This window comes from Mastomys coucha, unplaced genomic scaffold (genome assembly GCF_008632895.1).
Source record: "Mastomys coucha isolate ucsf_1 unplaced genomic scaffold, UCSF_Mcou_1 pScaffold12, whole genome shotgun sequence".
NCBI classification, from domain to species: domain Eukaryota; kingdom Metazoa; phylum Chordata; class Mammalia; order Rodentia; family Muridae; genus Mastomys; species Mastomys coucha.
Window position 1 is genome coordinate 96,236,529 of NW_022196894.1, and position 20,304 is coordinate 96,256,832.

General features: G+C 47.7%; 1 protein-coding gene across 11 annotated transcripts in view; it reads right to left on the bottom strand.

Annotated features, from left to right (window-relative positions):
• Prdm15 (PR/SET domain 15) overlaps positions 1 to 20,304 on the bottom strand; it is a 66,255-nt gene that overhangs the window by 39,723 nt on the left and 6,228 nt on the right. For 8 of the 11 annotated variants that reach the window (XM_031364538.1, XM_031364537.1, XM_031364546.1 and 5 more), the window contains exons 2-6: positions 12,768 to 12,813; positions 12,123 to 12,216; positions 10,469 to 10,622; positions 7,993 to 8,245; positions 1,961 to 2,062 (exon numbers count right to left, since the gene is read on the bottom strand). In XM_031364538.1, coding sequence (XP_031220398.1) covers positions 1,961 to 2,062; positions 7,993 to 8,245; positions 10,469 to 10,622; positions 12,123 to 12,216; positions 12,768 to 12,813 — 649 coding nt within the window. Of the gene's footprint in view, positions 1 to 1,960; positions 2,063 to 7,992; positions 8,246 to 10,468; positions 10,623 to 12,122; positions 12,217 to 12,767; positions 12,814 to 20,304 lie in introns of those variants that run through there. The other 3 variants (XM_031364548.1, XM_031364542.1, XM_031364547.1) reach the window with 2 other exon arrangements.

The window sequence follows — 20,304 nt, forward strand, 5'->3', positions numbered from 1 at the left end:
CTCTGGGTTTGAAGTTAGCTGACCACAGAGAAGGTGGACACCAGAGGTTGGAGCCTAAACAACAAAGCAACACCTTCCCACCTGAGGTAAGCCTCTCAGACAAGGCTCTGCAGAAGGTAGCTTCAGGCCCAGTGTGGTCTGGCTAAGATGGGGGGTCATGGATTCACATTCTCCTACTATGACCCAATGAAGCCTAGTCTCCAGAGATTTGTGCACTATAGCCATGTCATTTGAATGTCTTCAAAGCCAGTCTGAAGGTAACAAAAGATCTCTCTGCCCTGCAGCCTAGTTTCCCAGAAACTCGGCTCTGCACCTAGGTTCTCAACCATCAGGATACCCACCAGACACCCAGGCAAGGGTTGCAGGAGAAAGAAGAGCCCCATGACCCCCTGGCAGCAGAGGTTGAGCAGCAATGCCTGTATTGAATGTGGCTCCAGTGTGTGCCACCATATGGCCCAGGCATGTGGACTATTCACTCCAGTCTCAGTCTGTTTATCCAGAAAATGGCCACCATGGCTGTATAGACTGCTGTGAGACTCACTGAGTCACTGCAAGTACATGGTAAGAGGTCTCAGCTGAGCTGGCATCTAGGAACACTGGCCTAGCTCTACTACCAAAGTGAAGGGAAGCTTGTCCCTTAACTAAAACTAGTCATCAAGGACTAGTCACCCAACAGATCAAATAGCCTTTCTTGATCAGGGCTGAGTGACCATATCTCGTGTGATGTCCCTGTACCCTGTGATTTCCACAGATGGGCCTTGCCCTCACCTGGGCAAGTTCAGCACTCTTAAGAAACCTAGGAGCAACAGCAGATGGGGCTGGAGGGATGCCTCGGTGGCTAAGAGTTCTTGCTGAGCTTCCCAAGACCAGGGTTCATGTCTCAGTACCTACACGATAGCTTACAGCCCCCTGTAACTCCAGTTCCAGGGGATCTAATGACCTTTCTGGCCTGTATGGGCACTGTACACATGTGGTACACAGACACGCATGCATGCAAAACACTCACTCACACACATAAAACTTTAAGTAAAAAGAAGAAGAGGAAGAAGAAACTGGCAGCTGTTCACTGTTCTCAGCTGATTTCCCCATGCAAAAGAACCACAGTGTTAAGGACAAAGATCAGGAAGGAGGATGGTCCAGGAACACAAGAACAGACACCCACAATCCTTAGGAGATGAATGAGCCCGGCCTAGTGACCAAGGTTTCTCCCAGAAATGTCCTCATTAGCATTTCCGTTGCTAAAATCTGCCTAGAAAGATCCCAGAGTATTCCAATCACTGACTTTCTCAGGCTACAAGAGCAGAACCCAGCTGTCTCTGTCACATCCTTGAAGTTGCAAACCAGTGGCCCCTTTGGGGTTTGGCCATCAGGCATGTTTGGTATGTGATAAAGGTCATAGCCTTCACACCTAGCTCCTTTGTAGCTTATATGACTGCTATTTTTCTCTCTTGCCCAGCAGAGAGGCTCCTAGGATACCGTGTACCAAAGGATGGGGTCAATTTTTCTCTGGCCACCTTCAATTAGTAAGGAAGGCAGAGGTAACAGGATGTCCTGAAGACAGACAGAGGGAGACTGTCAGATACAGGCACCAGCCAGGAGCTCAAGAGGCAAGTGAAGGTTTCTGGTCCTTGCTTATGTCCACCATACCCAGAGCCTGGTCAGCAGGACAGTAGGGAGGGTCACGGTATGTACTTACACTGACTCAGAGAGTCTCACAGCAGTCTATACAGCCATGATGGCCATTTTCTGAATGAACAGACTGAGGCTAGAGTGAATAGCCCACATGCCCAGGCCATATGGTTGCACAGAGATCTGAGCAGCAGTTCACTGTGGGCCATGGGGCAGACAATATAAAGACTAGGACATCCTGACAACCATGAGCATGTGCCAACACGTATGAGAAGCTCAGCACAATAGTCTGCACTCCTTGGAAAAAACCCATTTGCCACTTTTACCTTACCGTTCAGGAGCTGAAGCTCCAGGAAGGTGTTGGAGCACACCTTACACACCCATTGGCCACGCTCAGGTTCCACAGAGACACTGGGCTCAGGGGTGCCTGCAGCTGCAAGACACAGAAAGGTTAGCCACTACAGCAGAGGACGGCCTGTCCCCTAGGTGATCTGAAAAGGGTGGAGATGCCCCCAGATTCATGAGCAACTGTATCCTAGGCACTAATCTCAGTTACACGCTCAATGATCAAGTTCATCCCCATTTCACAGATGAGGAAGCTGAGCCAATACAGCATCACACATAGAAATGTGACCCCTCCTAGTGACCAGGCTGATGAGACCAGAGCCCTTCAAATCCCCTAAGAGAAAAGCCTCCAAGGACCTACACTCGAGCTGGGCCTGGTCGTGCAGGTTTGTAAGACCAACTGCTTAGTCTGCTGGACAAGAAGAATGGAAATCTAAGGCCCACCATGGTCACAGGACAAGTTCGAGGACAGCCTGAAACTCAGTGAAGTCTTGTCCCAAAAAAGTTTTTTTTTTAAAAGTGAGCTATGAGGTAGAATGCTTTACCTTTATTCTACCTGTAGCAACACACACACACACACACACACACACACACACACATACGTGCACACACACACACATGCACACACACACACACACACACACACGCACGCACACACACAGATTCCTCATATTTAAATTTTCAGTGGCTCATATAACAGGGTATGGTGGAACCAACAACAGCCATCTCAGCTCCTGAACCTGGAACAGCTGTGATCCTGATCCAACATATCCCCCAGAGTGCAAGTGTTCTGTGTAAGTGTTGTGCCTTGTAACTGTTGTCTGGCCATGAGGCCCGGTGCCTCTAGCCCTCCAATGATGACACATAGGAACCCAAGGAAGAGGGACAAGGGCAGAGGCTCAGGTACACAAACTGAGCCTGGCTATGCAGATGAGGACTGCAAGCTGCTTTTCAGGAAGTCACAGGTGCTCTACTGGGACTCACGCTAGGCAAGCCTCAGGATCTGCTCTAGTGAGTTTTTCTGTGGGGCCAGCCCAAAGCTGCCATTCCTGCATGTTGTATCTAGACCCATCCCCAAGCAGCTAAATATTAGTACTCCAGGGGCCACTTGGGAGAAGCTCGAGTCTTGGCAGTCTCCCAGATCTGCAGCTATATACCCCACGATGCACTAGGAAAGAACACATCCCAACTCCCCAAATTCCAAAGTAGTGCTGGGAGCACAATGAACAGAAACAAGGATGCAGACCACTACTGCAAGGGAAAAACACAGGCAATGTGGAAACTGTCAGACAGAAATCAAAGATAGAAAAGATAACAGAAAAGGTGGCAGATGAGAACTGAATCCTGAATGACCCACCAGTATCTGAACTCTTCTTTGTCCATTTCTAGAAATCTGGCTGGTTAGGAATTCGCAGGAAATTGAGAATAAACAGAAATAAGAGCCAAATTCCAGCTTCCATTCAGGTTCTCAAACATACAGAGGTTCCTGAGAAGGGTTTCAAAAGAGGAGCCTTTGGGGTCCTGCAAGGGCTCAGCAAGAAAAGGTACTTGCCACCAACTCAAAACAGCTGAATTCAGTGGGACTCACATGATGAAGAGAACCAAATCCCACAAGTTAACTTCTGGCCTCCGCTGGCCTCTGCATGTGTGCCATGGCATAAACATGTACACACGCGCGCGCGCGCGCGCGCACACACACACACACACACACACACACACACACACTTAAAAATAGTTTTTAAAAGGTGCCCTTGGTTGGGATTCCTTTCACCTAAGTGACCCACCATCTCCTACAAATATCACATGAGAATTTGTAGACATCTGCTACTCTGGCACTGAGTGAAGACTTCTCATTGGAAGAACCAAGTAGTCATAACAGCACAAGATTTGCAAAAAGTAACTTTACAAGGTAAGATTTAAAAAAAAAAGAAAAAGTCAACAGCCAGCAGATGAACTCTTAACTGCCAACTGACATTTCTAAACACAGGAAAATATCATGATACGACCAGAGTCCACAGCAGCCTTGACAGCATAGGAAGCAGGGCTCCAGCTGTGAGTGAGCACAGGTCAAAACTAAGTAACAGGAGGGTAGGCACAACACCAACTATAAGTCCAGCGTGACACACAGCAGTTCAGCTTAGGACAGAGGGTCACCAAGGCTGAAATCAGGAGGGAAGGGAGGGCAGGCTGCTCCACAGGAGTCTGTGGTAAGAGTCACACACTTGCAGACACTTGTTGAAAACGCCTCAACATAATGAGCTCAACTGAATGCATGGTGACTGGTTTGAAAACTAGAAAACACTAGTCTCAAAGCCAGAAGCCGAAGTGGCCAGACTGTGGGTGTGACGTGGCTTCCCAGGGACTAGAAGATGTTACTTTCTCTCCTTCTCATTAGAATGGTGGCTCTGAGTGCATTTTTCTCACTCCACTCACCTGTTCAGGCCCTAGGGAGAAAAGCAAGCCATCTTAATGTGGGCTCAGAGAAACACGTACCCAGAATACAGTCCACAGCCAGGACAGAAAACCAAGTCCATTTACTTTTCATTTTTTATTTCTGTTAAACATCACAGCTATGGCAGGATGAAACTTGGTTTTTATTTTTTGTCTTTTTTTTTTTTTTTTAAAGCAGATGTTCCTCAACTCACAATGCTGCCTGGTAAAGCTCCTGTTAAGTGAAAATACCAAGCCTGCTGTCCCTCAGCTGTGACAGCGAGTAATATGAGCTGTTTTCCTAGTGGTCACGTGGTCACCGAGAGCTGCAGCTGCTCAGCCTCAAGAGAATCCCACCACAGGCTGAGGGATGCCCAAAGCTTTTAGAAAAGATTTCCTACCAAATGTTCACCACTCATGCTATCATAAAGTAAACCAAAACAAACCCCCAAACCAAAAAACATTACATGCAACCGCTGGAAGTTGGAGGCCATCATATTTAGGACCTGATTCTAGACATCTACAAACTGACTATTACACATATTGCCCATCTAAAGGAAATGTGAAAAGGACAGGAAGAGAATGAGCCTTTCTGGCCCATGCTCATCATATAACCTGGGCCACAGTATAGTTCCTGGGGTCCCACCCACCTAGGGTAAGGACAAAATGATGTCCACCAGACTTGTCCACTCCACCTTGGGGTGGCAAACTCTCTGGTGCACACACAAGGCCCAGGGCTAAGCAAAATGCAAAGTCCATCCCTCTCAGGGCCAACCAGGGAACTAGAATCAGTTGGTTCTGATTTCTACATGCTTCTCATTTCTGTTCATAGGCCTTGCTCTCCATGGGCTTCTGTGATGTGGGTAAGGAGGGCTGCAATGCCTGGCTTATGCTGGGGGGATGTATCCAGTTCACAGCCCAAGATTTGTGGGTGTACCAAGGAGGGACTTAGGGAAAGGGCAGATGGTTGGCAAGGGAGGTGGGTGACAAGGTGTGGAAGTTGCCACTTAAACAGCCAGTGGGGAAGCCCAGGGGAACATACGTTAGCAGCATCCAGCCTGAGACAGCTAGGCAAGTGCCCTAGAGGTAGAAAGACATAGAGACTCCAGCTAGCCACCTCATCGACAACAGCCAGTGACCTGCACCACTTACACGTACCTGCTTGCCTGCCATCTGCCCACAACACAGCGAACTGTTTCTAGGTTCTAGAGCTGGAAGAAGCCATATCTGTGCCTGCCAGCTCCCTGTTTTGTGCTGCTTTATGGAGGTTGGCCCCAGGACACGTACCAGTCTCTTCCACTCCTCAACATTTCAACTGACTAGAAACATAGGACGAGGCCAGAGGCCTCTGTGTTAGGAACCTACGTCGGTGAGATCTTTGCAGGATGTTAACAACTACTGCCTAAGGCCTTTGTATCACATGATGCCTGGGATAGAAAGAAACCATTTTCATGAAAAGTAGCTACTGTCCCACTTTAATGATGACACTCTTCATGATAACAATGAGCAAGGTGCTGCCCTGGGAGATGCCTAGGAATGAGGTACAACAGGCTAAGGACTATAGCTATAGTGCTAAGGTTTGGTCTGCTGCTATGTTCTATAATGCTAAATTCTGTACCAGAAGGTGGAGGCCTACAAGTGAATTCTCACATTTACCAGGTTTTGTTGTGCAAACTTTATTCCTTAGTTTAAAACTATTGGTTAAATAAAAATGACAACCACCAATTACTGGAGGGATTAGAGGCAGGAGGATTTCTGAGTTACCCGGTTATTAAGCAGGCCAAAAGGAAGAGGAGGCAGAGAATGAGGAGGAGAGAAAAGAAGGCATTACAACAGGAAAGGTACCATGAGCATGTGGCCAGGAGAAACAGCAAGTATTTGGGGTACACCGCTGGGGAGGTAGCCAGGCCAGCAGTTAGAAAAGCAGTTAGGGGTGACCCCCAGTAATTGTCAAAGCCAAATAAAATAACCATAGTCTGAGTCTCATTTATTTGTAAGCTAGTTAGAGCTAAACATAAATTGATTGTATTACACTACTGTGCCAGGAAGACCCTCAACCTGATGACTCACTCAAATAATTCCACACAGAAGTACATTCCTGCATGCATGTGCACCAGGACACACACAAACACACAGAAGTACATTCCTGCATGCATGACACCAGGATACACACAAACACACAGAAGTACATTCCTGTATGCATGTGCACCAGGACTCACACAAACACACATTTCTGCATATGTATACAGATGCACAACCTTATACATCTTGTACAAGTGGATGCACATATGTGTACACCTGAGCACACACAGGCACATACCTATAAACATACACACACCAACATAGGTACATGCCTGTGCATCTGTATACACATGTACATGTCTGCAGGATGATACATAAACTAACACTTGTGTGTTCCTATGGATCCATACACACTAATGTATATACACCTGTGCATTTGTACAAACAGGCATTTTCCTGCATGCCTGTACATACATACATACATACATACATACATTAACACATGTAACTCTCATGGATCCATACACTCTATAACACATCTACAATTCTATACATCTATATGCATACATAATGTGCACGCTGTATATCTGCATACCTCCTGACATATGCATACATCTATCTATATATATATATATACACACATCTGTTCACACATGAAGGTGCCTGCACATCTGTTAATATCATGTACTCTATAGGTTATAACAACCCCATGCACACACCAAGGTATTTGTCCAGAGAGACCACATATTTGCACGGGCACACACACACACATACATGCTCATGAGCCAGAGTTGAAGCACGGCACAGTAGCAGCACCGGTGCACTAACAGCAGGGCAGCCAGATCTGCTGCTCCAGCCCTGGTTCCCTTACCTTCTGCACTGTGATGTAGCCTGTTCCCTTACCTCACCTTCTACACTGTCACTTGGCCTGCCTCTGGCACCCTCATCTGTTACACCAGTGGCTCTCAACCCATGGGTCACCACCCCCTTTGAGAGACCAACGACCCTTTCACAGGGTCACCTAAGACCATCAGAAAATAGAGATGTTTGTATTATGATTCATAACAGTAGCAAAAATACAGATATAAAGTAGCAACAAAATAATTTATAGTTGGGGGTCACCACAACATGAGGAACTGTATTAAAGGGGTGCAGCATTAGGAAGGTTGAGAACCACTGTTCTACACTGTCACTCAGCCTGTTCTGGGTCTCATCTTTTATACCATGATCTGGCTTGTTTGGCTCATCCCTAGGCCTCTGTACTCACAGAAATAAACCGCTTCCTCACAGCATCAAGGGATGGGCTACTGTGGGAACCCTAAGACCAGAGCAAGCGCTAGCCTGTATTATTCCCAGGTGCCTCAAATCACCTAAAGGCAGAGGCACCATCTCTCACCAGCAAGGGTCCCAAGATTTGATGAGCACTGTCTGTCACTCCATATGCCCAGGCATGATGACAAGCACTGCACTGGTTCCACCCCACCTTCCCTGTCCCAGCTCTTGACTCAGCAACTTCATTGGTGTCTCTGGCAAGAGGCCCAGCCCTAGAGAGGAAACAGGATTTACCCTGAACACTGGAGCAGGCCTGCTTGAGCATGGGCTTGTCCATCTTCTTGGCATAAAAGGCAGCATACCACACACGCAGTTCAGTGCCTGCAGGAATGTCCTTTGAGGTGGTGAAATATACATCACTGCCATGTTGGTAGGCTGTCAGGTTCTGGTGCCCAGGCTCCAGCGCTGGTCGCACTAGCATCATCCAGTTGCAGTCATCCTCATTGGAAGTGTCGAAGCACACAGGATGCCCGTCCTTCTGAAATACCTGAGGGGAGGGCCACAGACTGATTACCCACTAGTTTATCAGTGTGGCATGGGACCATGGGGTCGACCACACTGCTTCTGATAAGACCTGTTGACAAGCTGATTACCATGGCCAGGGGGTCAGAGAAAGACTGTCTTAGATGGGTCAGGCTGGTCACAAGAAAGAGGAAGTTGAAGACATGCAACAGGTCTCTCATCATTGGCATATATGAGGACTATTTGTGAGCCAGGTGGGAAGTCAGACACCTGTGCAGGTGTCAAGGGGAATGTGAGTACTCCTCCTGTGCAGGTGTCAAGGGGAATGTGAGTGCTCCTCCTGTGCAGGTGTCAAGGGGAATGTGAGTGCTCCCCCTGAGCAGGTGTCAAGGGGAATGTGAGTACTCCTCCTGTGCAGGTGTCAAGGGGAATGTGAGTGCTCCTCCTGTGCAGGTGTCAAGGGGAATGTGAGTGCTCCTCCTGTGCAGGTGTCAAGGGGAATGTGAGTGCTCCTCCTGTGCAGGTGTCAAGGGGAATGTGAGTGCTCCTCCTGTGCAGGTGTCAAGGGGAATGTGAGTGCTCCTCCTGTGCAGGTGTCAAGGGGAATGTGAGTGCTCCTCCTGTGCAGGTGTCAAAGGGAATGTGAGTGCTCCCCCTGAGCAGGTGTCAAGGGGAATGTGAGTGCTCCTCCTGTGCAGGAATCAAGAAGACCCTGAGGTCATCCTCCTACATAGGAGTCAAGGGAACCTTGAGCTCTTCTCTCTAGATATCTGGGAGATCCTGAGCGCTCCTATCTAACATAAAGAGCTCTCCTCTCAGCTTTATTGGAAATAGGACACCTGAGTTCTCCCCATGGCTAAGCTGGGTACCCAGCTATTGAAATTCTTCTCCTGATTCTGCCCCAAGCATGACTATCGGCAGAGCCCTTCAGTCAAGGCGAGCTGTTCCCGGTCTGCAGAGCATCACTAAAGCTTCAGGGTTAACTGAGGGCAGGGAGCGTCTTCCGTCTCTTTAGGGTTGAGTTAGCATAGGCGCAGGGTCTGTCCTCTATCCGTGGAATGGTGACTGCTTCCTCAGGGACCCTGCCCCACGGCCAAGCCTTTCCTGAAGATCCTTGTTCGTGAGAGGACTTCAGAAGTGCAGTAACAAACTGGGAGGCCACCAGGTGCTCAGTGACCCCTAGTGGGTGTAGAAAGCACATTTCCACCCTCCCCTAAGGAACACGGGGCTTCCCTTGAGACATACAGGTACTCAGAGCTGAGAACAAATTAATACCTGAGAACATCTTTTAGAATCGAGGAGGTGGAAGGGAGTCAAACAGGCATAAAGGACCTTCTCTAGCCAAATGCAGGCATTAGTGTTTACCTGTAACCTGGAAAACCCACAACCTGCAGAGAGCAGACACTAAGCCTTTCTGGCCTCAGATTTAGGCCTTTCACATTATTCCTTACCACAGACAATTCCTTTCTGCTTTCCTTACACTTTTCCTCCTGTAAATGTCTATCATCAGACATCTGTCTTTCCTTGTTGGCTAAAATCCGTCCCATAAGTTCAAATATCCAAAGAGTGCCAAATTCTCGAGGCTATAATAGCTAAGAATGGTGGCTGCCTCTTCCAGGTCTCAAACTGAAGCCCACTGCTCCCAGGCCTGCTGAGGGACAACTCAGCTTCATTTGTTTATGTCCCAACTATTTCTGAAGGCTTGCCCCATGTCTAAGCCTCCTCAGCCTCAGAAGGCTTCCTGGGGTTCACTTTAGATCCTCAGCCATTCTCGTAACTGACATCCACTTTGGTTTTCTTGGTGTTATATCTAAGTTGGAAATACCCGTTCTCCCTCAGCCAGATGTGCTCTGTGCAGCCGCCAAGCCCCATGCTGTCACTCGGTCTCTGAGAGCTTCGTGCAACTCACACATCTGAGTGAGATTGCCACACCGGTGCAGGAAGCTACAGAGACCATCCCTGTGCTGCAGCCACAGCACCTGCTGGGGGAGGAGAGGACTTACATCAGCATGGGGTCACTCCTGACTGACCTTAAATGTACTCCCTAAAGACCTACAAGTTCACGTTCACGTTAGTAGGTACTGCCTTAACCCTCACGCTCTGTAATGTAAAGCACGCTGAAATGAAGGAAAGAATAACCCAGCACTTACAAATCCATGCCACTCGGCAGCCCTCAGCCCACTCCCACCAGAAGCCACGCAGCCCCAGATTGTGAGGGGCCCTGCAGCCCCGCCCCTGCAGCTTTTACCTTCAGAGGAAACGCAGATTCTTTCTCCCACTTGGCGACCCTCCTGGACTCAAACGGACCAAACTGTGTGCGCTTAACTAGCTGAGTCACTGCAAACACACCTTCAGCCCCATCATCCAGGCGCCTGATCTCCAGGTTAGAGGGGAGGGAGGACCTGGAAGCAGAAGGAGTCTCAAAGAGGCCCTGCCGCTGACTAGAACACTGCAATGCCTACAAGCCCCCTCACAGACCACCATGCTTCCAATATACACTTTGTCAGGGAACAGAATTTAAGCTCTCCCATACATAGGAACAGAATTGGCCTAGGCTTGTGAGAACCCAGAGCCCATACACTAAGGGACACATTTAAAGCCCCACACAAAAATGCTGACCCCACATTCCTAGAGTGGGTGCTGAGGTACAAGAACTGAATCTGACAAAGTTATGACCTTCAAGACTGTAAGTAGAGAATGTGAAAGAAGGAAGAAAAGAGGGCACAGAGCATGGTGTAGTGTTTTGTACACACTGAAGACCAGCAAAGGGACTCTGGTCTAGGTAAGCTGGATACTACCACTGAGGATGTGACTTTATTAACCAGACTATCAAAGAAAATGCTGGAAAAGAGGTCATGGAGCTGGCACCTCAACATTGAGGATGAGCAGAGGCTGGGCTAGGAAGAAAGAGTCAGTGACCAAGGCTGTATATTCAACACCTTCAGCTAGATTTAGATGGACAGTTGTCATCTCAGCCCCAAAGAAGAGCCGATCAGCTCTCTACTTTGGCAAAGATATTTCAAAACATAAATCACAACGAAAGAAATAAACAGAGGTAGGCACCAGATGGGAGATTTCTAGAAACAATAATAAGACACCAAGCACATCAATTTGGCATCAGCCTGAATCAGCACCATCAGAGCCTCACAGGGTAACTTAGGTTCACAGGCTACTGAGGTCCAGAAATGGAACCCTTGTTCTAAGTCTAAGTGGCTACCACATGGCAGCCTATGGGCTCTTACACTAGATCTCTGAAGACACAGGCTTCATAGGAAAACATGGGCCTGGAGAGCAACACCTGCCTCAGCACATCTGCAAGATTCTGTTTTACCTGGTAGTCATAGCAGCTTGGCCTGTTCCCTAGACTACCTGTCCAGAACCTTTACCCTAGTCAGTTTCACCTACAGTGCATGCCTGTTCACAGAGGCCTAGATTCAGAACACAGATATCTTTTTTTTGAGGCAGAGTTTCTCTGTGTAGCCTTGGCTATCCTAGAACTTGTTCTGTAGACCATGATGGGCTCGAACTCACAGAGATCCACCTGCTCTGGCTCCTGAATATTGATATTAAAGTTGTGTACCACTACCATCTGGCAAATTTGGCCCTTTTTGCTCAATACATAAACTGATGAAATCCAGGCTGGCACAGCCCAGATCCCCGAGGTCCCTGACTACATCAAAGAAACACACCCTCATGCTCTGAAACTGTTAGTTCTCACCCCAGTGGGAAAGTGCCCAGCTCCCTGAGGGATGTACCACCCCTACACACACACAGTCTCTCATTTTGGCTCTCAAGCCCCTTCTATCTTCGAATGCATGGGGCCTCTGCACTCTGGACACGGCAGACAGACAGTTTCTTCAGAGACAGGGCCGCTGTGGTGGCTCTGGTACTCACTGACTCACCTTGCCCTGCTCAGCACAAAGGAGTCCTTGACCATGACCACAGGCCCCAGTTCAGGACACTCCGAGTCATGGTACTGGCTGCAGTCTTCACACCCTGCAGACAGACACTGAGCGTTAGGGGGGACAGTGTCCAGGAAAAGAGGAACCCAAAGACCACACACATGGAAAAAGGAACCCTAACGCAATGGGGTTCCTGAGACATGTGTGCTCATACAAAGACTAGTATTACAGCAGTTGGAGGAGGCCTGTCACAGAAGTCACCTCTTAGTGCTCCTGAAAGCACAGAATGCCAAGCAAAAGCCCCCTTTCAAACCCACACATCATCGCCATGGGTGGGAAGATCAGGATTTAGGGTAGTGATAACCTACTACCCTAAATCTTATACCCTTCATGCTTTCTAAACCTTGGGTGAGTCTTTTGAGTTAGGGATCACCCAGTCATGTGCCCTTATGGGAGTCCTGAGAAGTCGTCTGAGGCCACAGCACTGCAGTGGACAGGTGACAGACACCCAGGCTCTCAAAGTAAGTCAGCAGACTGCAGACTCAGGAGAGGTGCACGGCTATACCATACAAACAAAATGTGGACGTAATTCTGCACAGACAGGAAGTGTCGGTTTCATCCTAGACAGGTCTATGGGTCACTTACAGATAAACATGATCTCCTCACTACCGTCTTCAGCCATTGCGGATACCTGTCAAGATACAAAAGAGCCCAGTTAATAGTGAGATTTTACAACATAGTTTATGTGTGGGTTTTCCTATCTGTATAGGTGCACATACATCTGTGTGCACATGTGTGTGAAGGCCAAAGTCACCCTTAGGTGTCAGTCTTCTGGAACCATCCACTGTTTTCCAAGACAAGAACTTTCCCTGGGACCTGGAATCTGCCAATTAGCCTAAGCTGGCTGGCCAGGGAGCACCAGAGATCCTGTCTCCACCTCCCCAGTGCAAGTACATGCCACAAGCACAGCTTTTTAAATGTGGGTACTGGGGATAGAACTCAGGTCCTCACACTTGCCTGGCAAGCACTTAATTGACTGAGCCATCTCTTCAGCTCCCCAACACAGCTTTTAGACACAATGTGTTCTAAGCCTCCATGTTCCTGTGCGGGAACATAATACAGTGCTTTTAAGAGGACAAACACTGAGATCCTTATTTTTAACTTTAAATATGTTTTCATCTACTATAACCATGCATCTTAGTCAGGGTTTCTATTCCTGCACAAACATCATGACCAAGAAGTAAGTTGGGGAGGAAAGGGTTTATTTAGCTTACTTCCACATGGCTGTTGATCACCAGAGGAAGTCAGGACTGGGACTCAAGCAGGTCAGGAAGCAGGAGCTGATGCAGAGGTCATGGAGGGATGTTCCTTACTGGCTTACTTCCCCTGGCTTGCTCAGCCTGCTCTCTTATAGAACCCAAGTCTTCCAGCCCAGGGATGACACCACCCACAAGGGGCCCTACCCCCTTGAACACTAATTGAGAAAATGCTCCACAGCTGGGTCTCATGGAGGCACTTCCCCAACTGAAGCTCCATTCTCTGTGATAACTCCAGCCTGTGTTGAGTTGACACACAAAACCAGCCAGTACACCATGTTTCTTAGGAAAAGCAATAGCTTTGAATGTCCTCATGATTAGGGGCCTTCATGAACTCAGATCTCCATTGTTTCATAGCAGCTGCCATTTAGTAAAATACACACTATTTTAGAAGCCACCTTTCTTACTGCCATTGCCTCCCTGCCCTCCCTCTCTGGTCTGTGGATTCCTTGCAGACAGTCATTTCTACTGTAATCTGTCCTTCAGTACCTAGCTTGTGCCAATGTCCTATCGTCCCAAGTGAATAGTAAGTACTGTCTGATACACACTGTTGTGGGTTCTCCTGCTCCCACATAGACCTTTGTCAAGATATTTCTATTTTCCATGTATCTTTGAAGGTTGCCTCAAAAGCCATCTACTAGACAGTTGACCACAGACCAGTCCTGTATCAAATGTGTTTTAGACAGGGTAATGCAGGTGTTGTTCATTCTGGGATGTCAGATGCCTAAGCTATAGTATAGATACAAAAATACCTACTTCAGTCAGTTTGGAGAGAGTACACCCATTGTCTCCCACTCAACCATCCTCCTGACCCCACATCCTTCCTGCCATCTAATCATGATCACTCTGCCTTTCTGGTATCTACTGCCGGTTACTGCCTCAGGAAAGGATGCAAGCTGATACACACTTCCTGTATATTATTCTAACTAGTCCTCCAATCCCATCTCAACCCCAGCAGCTTTAAGATTAGAACACAAGGCCTGGAAAGATGGCTCAGCGGGTAAGAGCACTGACTGCTCTTCCGAAGGTCCTGAGTTCAAATCCCAGCAACCACATAGTGGCTCAGAACCACCCATAATGAGATCGGACTCCCTCTTCTGGTGTGTCTGACAGTCAGCTACAGTGTACTTACATATAATAATAAATAAATTTTTTAAAAAAAGATTAGAACACAGGTAGCATAAAGCTCCAGAAAAACTCAGACTGGCTGAACAAGCGATTAGTGATCAAAGAAGGGAAGGGCCAATAGCACTGGGATGGGAGAAGAAAGGTACAGAATCCAGGGAGATCCATGTTTAAAGTTCTCCATGTCACTTAAAAATGCTAGAAACAACAAGCACACTAACCCCCAAACTCAGCACAACATTTTCTTCTGCTGGAACGGGCATTTAAGCTAGAAGCTCGCTCAAGGGCCTACGAACTCTAACCCAGTTCCATGCCTCTGCCTGGCCTCTCAGGACTCCTGGCAGGTAAGTACCATGTGAAGTGGATTTCAATCCAGGATGGGGACAGTGGCTGGTCACTGAGCAGAAAGCAAGGCGAGATTGGCTCAGCTTCAGGGGATTCAGTCTGTGGTTGGCAATTGGCACTGCTGGCTAGAGGTAGCATACCATCCCATCCTCACAGTGGAAGCACATAGGGTGAGCAAAGCCACTCCCTGCATGGCAGCTGAGAAGCGAATGTCCCTAACTTCCTTCCATTAGGTTCTTCCCCCTAAAGGTTCTGTGTCACCCACTAGTACCATCAGCTGGCGGCCAAACTTTTAACTTACTAATTGTTATAACTGTGCAAAACTCAAAACTATAACAGAAAGGTATCACTTTACCTTTTATAAATGCAATGAGAGCGTAACACTTAATGTGCTACAAGAGCCTGAGGAACCCAAACTCTACCCACCAGCTACACTCAGGTCAGAGGGCTCTGCATTACCAACAGCCAGATCCCAGCAAGACACAGAACACAGCCAATAAAGCTAATCAGAGAGGAGCAAGAGAAAAAGATTCTGCTCTGTTCTGTTTGATTTGGAGCCTGAATCTGAGCACAGAGGTGTGATTTGATGCTTCTCCCTAGGGCAGCAGCCCAGCCTCCTAGATCCACTTCCCCCGGCAGTGCAAGGACAGGAACCATATGATGCTGATGTGAGAAGAAAGGGAGAACACTAAAAATGCTGTTAAGCTGGTCACTTACATGGTGCTTAACATGAGAGTCCTAAGCATTCTTTTCTAGAAGTATCTGGTCCCCACAGTGCAGCCTCTAGTGACCTTCTAAGCAGAGGTCACATGCGGTGATATGAGTTTTCCAGGTTTGCTCTCATCCATTAATGGCCACAAGTGCTCCTTTGTAAAAGCCAAGTCCAGTTTCCTGTTTCCTATGACCCTCACACATTAACTAAACAGTGGTGGTGTAGTAACACTCACCTATGATCCCCACACTAAGCAGGGTGAAGCAGGAGGACTGTGAGTTCAAGGCCAGCCTGGGCTATTCAGAGATAGCTTGTCTCAAAACCAAAAATGAGAAGGAAATCCCCAAAGAAAATACTGTTTTTGTACAAAGGGGGGGGGGCATCAAATTTTTGAAAGAAAATAGTCTCTCGCCAGTGTTTCAGAGTATGTTTCTTGGACCAGGAAGCAGCAGCAATACCTGCTCTGCCTGGATGCTTAGACATTGACCCAACAGCTGGCTGGGGCCCAGCAGGTTTTTTTGCACTCTCCAGCTGAGCACATTCAACTGCAGCCCACAGCTATAGCACACCAACTAAACATGGCTATTTCGACAGAGGGCCACCACTACAAAGAAAACAAACACAACGAGAGTGTCCAGAGATTCTGTCAAAGACCTCTCGAATCTAACAGTGGACTCCATGCATACCTTCCCCAGCACTGACACAGGAGTTTACACAGCCTGCCCCAGGTGGCACATGTAATAGTAGTATTCATTCTAAAAGTGACAGGTTCTAGAATTACCCAGCAGGCTGCAAGGGGACTGTCCAGATTAGGTTAACCTCTGGGCATACCTGCAGTTATCTAGTGGGATAACTTAAGGAGGAAAACCTCCTAAGTTTGTGTGGGACTGTGGGGACACTATTCCATGGGCTGGGGGCTGGGGTCCTCAGCTGAATAAAAATAAGAAAGCAAGCTGAGAACCGGCATTCTTTACTCTGCTTCTGGACTGAGGATACAATGTAGCCATTTCCCTCAAGCTCCCGCTGTGAGGCTTTCTCCACTATGGTACCCTTTCTCCTCCAAGTTACTCTTGTGTGGTATTGTATTGCAGCAACAGAAAAAATAATTAAGACAAGCATGTTAGCGGGAACATTTGGTCTACTCACCAAGCTCAACCATGAAGCTATAGTGATGGAGGTCTGGGCAGGGAAGAAGGCCAGCATGATGATCAATAGCCAAGCACAGACCCACACATGCCCAGCCAAGTTTCTATGATGATAGAAGTGATTCAGTGGAGAAGGGAGGCTTTCTTTCCTACAAATGGTGCTGAGATGACTGGGCGTCCACATGCAAAAAATTAACTCTGAGCCCATATCTTCAAAACAAAACAAAACCAAAAAAAAAAAAAAAACCCAAAAAACAAAAAAAAAAACAAACCCACCCACAAATCTAGATATGGTGAGCAGGTAATTGAAGCATTCCAAGGAGAGTTCCGGGTCAGGTGGGGCTATACAGAGGACCCCGCTTCAACATACACCATTAAGCCCATTGGCTATGTCCATGTGGCTATCTCAGTTGTCTATTCTGTTCTGATGGCTGCTCTGCCAACACCATATGGGAGAAGCACAATCAGTGACTGCCACTCCAGCCTTACTGTGAGGCTTCATCACTTCCTGCTGAAGTCTTTTCGAAGATGGTTCCATATGCTATGGTTCCTTTGCCTCTCCATCAAGTTCTTCTTCCTCCTCATCTAAATTTCCTTCCTCCTCTTCTTTTTCTGTATTGTTTTGTTGAGATAGTGTCTCACTATGTATCCCTGAAACTTGCTATGTAAATCAAGAGAACTGTTTGAGATAGCATCTTACTATGGATCCCTAAAATGAGAAGGAAATCCCCAAAGAAGGAATTATAGAAAGTACTGTTTCTGTACAAAAGGAGGGGTATTAAACTTCTGAGAGAAAACCGTTTTTCTCCAGTGTACAGAGTATGTTCCACAGACCAGGAAGGAGCAGCAGTGCTTTCCAGCTTGCTGTGTAAATCAATATATCTGCCTGCCTCTGCAGTGCTGGGATTACAGCCATGCCTTTCTATGCTGAGCTTCTCCATAGAAACTTTAGGATAACCTTGTTTACAGCTGTGAAAAGATCTTGGTAGAGTCAAACACACAGACGTAGCTCCACCCCATACCCCAAGCATCCGCATGCATGTAATTCATGTTTTAAGGAATTTTCTCACATTAAGTGTTGGTGGTCTGAGCATGTTCTTCACTTACAACAGATCTTAGCTTGAATAGTTACAGCTCAAGGATTTGGGAGCCAGTTGTGGTCTAGAGGCCCTGGGGATTTCTGTTTAAACAAGAGGGCTACCTTTCCCACTGGCACAGCCTTTCTTGGCTGTATTAAAATAGGGGAGAAATCTATGGGGAAAAAGCAAATGAATAGTTTCCCAAACACTGTACTGTGATCTAGTTTTGATATATGCTGAAGAAGGGATGCTGTGTTAGGCAGAGAGAATCCTGAGCTAAACACTTGAGAGTACTGCAGACCCCATTCAAGTCACATGCCAGGCATTGGAGGCCTGAGGAAACTCTCAGAATTGATCTGCTGGGGTCAGGGCAGGCCAGCAGCTCATCAGCCTAGCTAGGTAGAGGGAGCTTCCCTTTGTGATGGACAGGCTGAGGAGCCAAGGACTATAATCAGCCTGGACTCATAGTACAGGAATGCTAGATGCCAGAGACCAGCATGTTTGTCACTGCTGATCCTGGGGCTGATTAGTATCTTTTCCTGGGCCTTCTGGTCTGCTACAGTCTTCCTATTTGTAGTCCCACTACCTTGTCCTCCTATGCTGCTTCCTGCCCATTTTCTGCGTAAAGACAGACACCTGTGGGTAAGTGTTTACCTAGACGCAGAAGCGAAATGGTTCCAGCATGCCATCCACTCCAGAAGAGCAGCACAACCCACTCTCGGTCGCCTAAACTCTGGCTCCCATATTTGGCCTTGTGGCTTCCTAAGCTCATTTCCTGTGGAGCACAAAGCTTTCCCACACTATTTAATAAATGGTCCTTTCTGGACTCTCTGTCTGTTTTTAGTGTCTTTTCCTGCTGCTAGTTATAAAATACTCTAACAAAAGCAACTTAAGGAAGACATGATTTACTCTAGCTCATGGTTCAAGGACTGTCAGTGTAGGTAGGGAAGTCACGGCAGCAGGAGCTTGAAGCCTCACACCTCACACCGGATCCATAGTCAGGAAGTAGATAGAGATAAATACTTCCCAATGCTCAGCTGGCTTCCTCCATTTTACACTGTCCAGGATCCCCTGCTCAGGGAATGGTCCTGCCCACAGTCAAAATCGATCTGCTCATATCAGTAAGTGCAATCAGGATAAGCCCCCACAGGTTTGCGCAGAGGCCACTCTCCCAGGTATTCTAGATTGTCAAGCTGGCAGTTAATACTAACCAGCACACTGTGCCTGCCACCCATCTAGACTCAGCACAGCCTTGCTCTCAGCCTAGGTTCACTTGCTTCTTTTAGTCGCACTCATTTACCTCTCTGCCCAACTTTAAAGTTCAGACTCTTCTTCTACCCAACTGAGCACCAAAGAGCAGCTGCCAGCAGGGCAGGTGCACAGCAGGCCCCACACAGCTCCACAGCCACATGTTGAGCAGTGTCACTCATCTGACCCTCTACAGGACATATGGTCCATGCAAACAGAAGCGAGGTCAGAATCCCTGTCTTAAAATACAATAGATAGGGAACAGTGGCCGTCTGCTGTGACCACAGCCATCTGAACTACTGCTCTTTAGAAAGTCCTGCACTTACCCCATAGACATCCAGGCCCAGAGTCAGGGTACAGGGTCCCTTGCTGAGCCTCTCTGCTCACCAGCTCCACTCTTGCATCAGCTCCTGCAGATGGGGTTCAAGCCCTCACCTGACCTTACTTTACCACCTGCAAGGCAGTGATCAGACACTACTCCTCCACTTGATTTTCTCTTTTGAGTGTGTGCAGAGTTTGCTATGGGCGTACCTATGTGGAGATTCTGCTGCTGGGGAAGAGGAGGCTGCACATTCCACTTTCCCTATAGCTTCACCTAGCTGTTTGGTGGGGCAATGAGGTGGGCCCCATGTCCCTTTTCACTGAGTTCCTTCTCCAATGTCTGCCTGTTCCATCCCTTCCCACCAGCATTCTTCTCAAGTGCACTACTGTTGTCTGCGTTCCTACTCTGCTTCCTGGCTTCCTCCTCTGCAGGTTTCCTGCAAAGCCTGGTTATGATCTGTCTAAGTGTGCTTATTTAAACCTAGAGGTACAGCAAGCTGCCAAAGCACGGCACTCTCACTCAGAATTCTAGATGCTGCAAATGGAACCCTCGTGGCCTACAGCTTCCAGCACCACACCACCATGTCTGATTTCTTTCCAGTCAGCAAGGCATTTGTGTTCAACTTCTACCTCCAGAACCCTCCAGAAGGTGTGGTTTAGTCCCTATTATCTGAGGTCTTAGGGCTGGACCTGCCATTCTGGCAGCTTGGAGCCCTCAACTGCAGTTGTCTAGTCTTTTTTCTTTCCTAACTTCTCCATCCTTTCTGACTTCTTAGCTCATCCGTGGTGAGGCTGTGTTTCCAATGTTTGCTTCTGGCTCTTGCAGAGGAGTCTCTGGGCAAAAGACAGATGTACCGTGTAGTGCATAAAAATGGAACTGAGGTAGTGTGT